At 34.2% G+C, this 4,817-nt stretch overlaps 1 protein-coding gene across 1 annotated transcript; it reads left to right on the top strand.

Annotated features, from left to right (window-relative positions):
* Positions 1 to 805: 805 nt before the first annotated feature.
* Positions 806 to 3,907, top strand: LOC113039290 (endonuclease domain-containing 1 protein-like). The gene is made up of 2 exons (XM_026197122.1): positions 806 to 2,249; positions 3,055 to 3,907. Exons 1-2 carry the CDS (start codon positions 1,938 to 1,940, stop codon positions 3,541 to 3,543), a joined length of 801 nt encoding a protein of 266 aa, XP_026052907.1. The 5' UTR covers positions 806 to 1,937; the 3' UTR covers positions 3,544 to 3,907.
* The last annotated feature ends 910 nt before the right edge of the window (positions 3,908 to 4,817 follow it).

Raw genomic sequence — 4,817 nt, 5'->3', positions numbered from 1 at the left:
ATGAATTGCTGGGACGTGCTGTCTGTCTGTGTCACATCATCTCTCCACTGTCAGTGTGAACGGAAATGTTCCAAAGAGGCAGGAAAGTCCGAATAAAATAATTGAGGAAAGAAAGAAGAACAATTGTTATAAAACATATCCAGCCATTATAAATGATTCAGTTGAGTGAAAGCAATAGACACAGTTGTAGTCTAAAGTTTACATACACCTTGCAGTATCAGCAAAATGTTAATAATTGAACCAGTGAGAGGGTAGAGAGGTAGAATAATTAAATGCAAATTATTTGGTTTACATTTGTTAAATTTCTGCTTGCAATTAACATACTTAAATGTGTGTTTTAGTAAGCAACATAATAATATTGAAAGTATTCTGTACACAGATGTTGTTTTATAATAATTCATATTAATAATTATACTCTCATAGATGACACTTTATGTCAAATATCATGTAGAAAATTTAATTTATAGAATTCATAGAGCAGGAGCTGGTGATGAAAATTTAAACAACAAGTTTTATTGGAGTATACTTTATAATAAAGTGTATTGAAGTTTATTTTTATTAATTACATTAATGCACAGTATTTATTATACCCTAAATAATAATACATTTGAAATATATAAACAAATGTAGTTTTCGAGAACACACTTAAGTTGAAATTAAAATCAATTATTTTGCATGTGATTTAATATGTTAATAAATATACAAAAATAAGGGTACTTTTTCAAAACACAATAAAATTATAATTATGTAAAATGTATGTTTAAGTAATAATTAATGAGACATTACCATAAAGTGTATTTTTATAAAGTGCACTTAAGTATGTTAAGACCTATTGTCATTAAAGTGTAAAAGTACACTTACGTGGCCTTTAATTGAAATTATATGATATTATCTGCAAATGCACTTTTAAAAAAATATATAGATTTAAGATTTGAAGTACACAAAAAGTGAACTTTTAATACTATTAAGCACACTTATTTTCACAAGGGTAGTTTTTGCTCGTGGGAAATAGCATGTGTAAGTCTGTTCCTATTGAGATAGAAGAAGGTAACAGAAAGAGATTGATTTAGAGTTTAATTGCAGGGGTAATCACAAGACATTAGATCCACTTGCAAGCTTTTAATAAGAAACATTGTGGTTGTACAGGCAGGGGTTAATGACAGCAAACACAACAGGGAAGAACAGGCAGAATTGTGGTCGGTACACAGGCAGAATGTCAGGGTATCAAGCTGAAAAACAAAAAATATAGTCCAGTAGACAGGAAGCAGTAATCGTAAACCGGGGAACAGACAAAATAAGCAACAGGCAGACAATAGAAAATGCAAAGAAGTGTAAACCGTAGTAGAACAAGACCTTTCGATGAACACACAAAAAAGCTGGCAGCTTAAATACTAAAATCCAATGAGCTGCAGCTGGAGAGTGATCAAAGTTATAAGTCCATAGCTGTACTTAACTGTGTAGAACATTCAGTGTTTTTAGAATATGTCTGTGTTTCAGTATGTCACTGGGTCTTTCAGCAGTTTATAGCTTGTGCACCATGTGCATGTGCAAGTCACAATTTCACAGAAATCACATATCACATATCATGATTCCAAACACTTAATATCTCTTTAATGCTCATTATATCACAAAAACATCAACCACATTGACATAGCTTCTATAAAATACATATGAGGTGTGATCTAAATGACATGAAGTTAAGCTCCTGTCTGTGGTACTACAGTTGAGGAGATAATGTCCATCTTTATCTTGTCTTGAAGGGAGTAAAACTGTTCTATCTCTTTCAAATTTCAGGCTAAACCTAGAACACCTCTAGAACCCAGCCCACACCTCTAGCGTCTTTATAAACTCACCAGGTCCTCCTGTTCAGCTTCATTCATAAGAGTGTCCATTGACCAACGTTGTCATCCAGTCATCATCTGCACTTATCTTCTACAATGAAACTGCTGCTGTCTCTCTTTGTTCTGTTGGTCTCCAGTCTGCTGGTTTCAGGCAGGGTGGTGCAAAACTTTTTAGCACCTACACCTCCAGGATGTCCTGGATTCTTTCTGGACACTCCAGCTCCACAGGGTCGGGTCACTCCGACTGAACTGTCAGGAAATCAGTATGAAAGAATCTGTCAGGAATATTCGGGAAATGACAGATTTGCCACATATTATAATACTCAGTTGCGTATTCCTGTTTGGACAGCATATAGATTTATTGGAACTGGTGGAAACAGCAGACCTGGATGGAGAACTGAACCTGGGGTGAGACTAAAACACAATAGCAGTCAGTGATATCATCCTACATATATTTATTTTTATTCTGCATCGATTAAATGCAATGATAGTGTATTGGCTTATTGATAAAATCTCCAGTCATTAAAACCTTGCAGGTGGTGCTTTGTCAACTTATTTTTATCTTTTTTTTTTTTTTTTTTTTAATCACCAGAGGATGTTTTCATTAAAATAGCAATAAATGCAAACTTTTATTGTAATTTTTTTATACCACATTTAAATAAATGTTCATTCCATTGGGCAACTGGTAAAAAAAAAAAAAAAAGAAGAAGAAGAAGAAGAAAAGAATAGAACTGAAAACTTCTGCTATGCCACTTGTAGTACAGCAGTGGCTTCATCCTTCAATATACTCTCCTTGAAAATAAACAATTTTCAGTTTTAATAGCTCTTCATAACTAATTAATAAACAGCAAACAAACAAAACAAAAAAAGTCCACATGATCAAAAATATGGTGATTTAGGAATTCCTGAAGAGTCAAAAGATGAGTCCACTTCCTCTGAAAAACAGCAAATACATCACACATATATTTTGGACCCAGATGCATTGTTTAGACTTAAATCTTTAACCCCTTACTTGTCACTCCCCATTTTCAGCATACCCAAAATTAAAAGGCTGCTGCTTAAGAGTCAATAAGGAGATCATAATGTTTAAGGAGTTACAGAAACTGTAGTCTTATTCAACAAAAGTCTATCAAAGTTGTCTGATGTCTAATTACTATGAATGTATATGATAATCTTAATCATCCACATTCTGTTCTTGCATCCATCAAAACAGCTCAACAAGAACCAGCAGGCCTCCAACTCAGATTATAAGGGAAATCAAAACGTTTTGGACCGAGGTCATCTGTATCCTGTTCTTCACACATGTACTCAAGCCGATTCTAAGTCCACATGTACTCTCACTAATGCAATACCACAATCTTCATCTCTGAACAGAGGCCAATGGAGGGTGCAGGAAGAGAACATTGCCACGATTATGGATGACTGTCTGAACACAGGTTACAGCGTGTATGCTGTGGTAGGGGCAGTTCCAAACAATCAAAACAATAACATGAATGGTGTAAACATACCAACCCACATATGGAGTGCTTTCTGTTGTATTAATAACAATTTGATTGTCAAGGATTCTAGGGGTTATATCGCAGTGAACCAGGGGAATAACACTCCCGATGACATGACTGTGCAGAACCTGGAGACTCAACTCACTGGTCACTATGGGTTGGTTAATCCTCAAGTGTTTCAAGTGTTTGGAGGCCGATGTTAGGTTTAGGCACTGAAATAGACCAATGATACTTTAAACTCTGCATGTTACATTCTAGCTTTGCCTTTTATCTTCAGCACTTGATAAACATGTTTAGATAAATAGGATTTAATTGTTACTGAAAACGCTTCCGTCTGCCATTATTCAATGGTGTTTTATGATTGCCCATGAGGTAAAGTAAGATACAAAAAAAATGAAAAGAAAAACTATTTATGATTGATCATTTGTAGTATCACTTACAGTACACCACTGTTGAAGCTATTCTGTTTGACTGGTTGCACTGTCAAAATTGTTGGCTTTTTATGAATATTGTTTTTCTCTTCTCTTATTTCTGAGCCACTTTGGATAAAAGCATCTGCAAAATGAATCAATGTGTACAATGTGTTTTTCTCAGTGTGTGTGTTTCTCATTTAGAAGAAAGGAACTGAAACTGCTGCATTGTTTTCCTTTAATGACTGATCATGCAAGAAGTGTAGACCACAACAGAGCAGTCAAAGTAACAACTGTAAGCAAAAGAAAATATGTAGAGCATGAACTTCACATGAACTCAGATATGTGTGATATCACCTCCTGAGGAAGGTGCATGCCAGCTGGTTTCACTGACCATCAATCACTGATAGGACAGCCATATCTGTAGAGGACAGATATTTCTGAAACTCATTTTCATATTCGGTATTCAAAGCATTCACTTCAAAATCAAACACTTACTGTAAGCCATCAATCGTACTGCTCTCTCTCTCTCTCTTCTCATCATTTCTCTTCATATTATCTACAACCCCAAATCAGAAATAGCCTAATAAATGTATTTCAATACATGACATTTTAACAGAATATTTCCACGGAAATTAAACTCCATTTCGAGAAAAGTTGGGACATTTTGTAAAATCAAGAATATGTGATTTGTTCACTCTCTTTAACTTTTATTTCATTAACAAAGAAAATATTTTGAATGTGTTCATTGTCCAACTTAGATGTATTTTGTAAATATAACCTAATTTAGATTTCTATGGCTGCAACACACTCCAAAAATGTTGAGACGGTAGCACAATAAAAATGAAAATATTACGTAATATCCCAGTTAAACTGTTTCGAAACAGTCCACAAATGTAAACTTGTAATAGATCATGAAAGAGTGTAAAAGGGGCATCTCAGTCTTTGCCATTCATTACCACATTTGAATGTGCTTTTTTTTTTACAACGTCGTATGCACGTAATTTCATTATGATAATTTTTGTACGTTCTTTATTTGCTCTATGAGTATAGTGTTATTTAAAAAG

Source organism: Carassius auratus, chromosome 22, assembly GCF_003368295.1.
Source record: "Carassius auratus strain Wakin chromosome 22, ASM336829v1, whole genome shotgun sequence".
In the NCBI taxonomy this organism is placed as follows: Eukaryota; Metazoa; Chordata; class Actinopteri; order Cypriniformes; family Cyprinidae; genus Carassius; species Carassius auratus.
This window is presented reverse-complemented; position numbering and strand designations above follow the sequence as displayed.

Bases quoted from the DNA above. Each gene is read 5' to 3' on its own strand.
- LOC113039290 (XM_026197122.1), top strand. From the start codon at position 1,938: ATGAAACTGCTGCTGTCTCTCTTTGTTCTGTTGGTCTCCAGTCTGCTG. The intron at 2,250-3,054 runs GTGAGACTAAAA...CCATCAAAACAG, and splicing joins GATGGAGAACTGAACCTGGG to CTCAACAAGAACCAGCAGGC.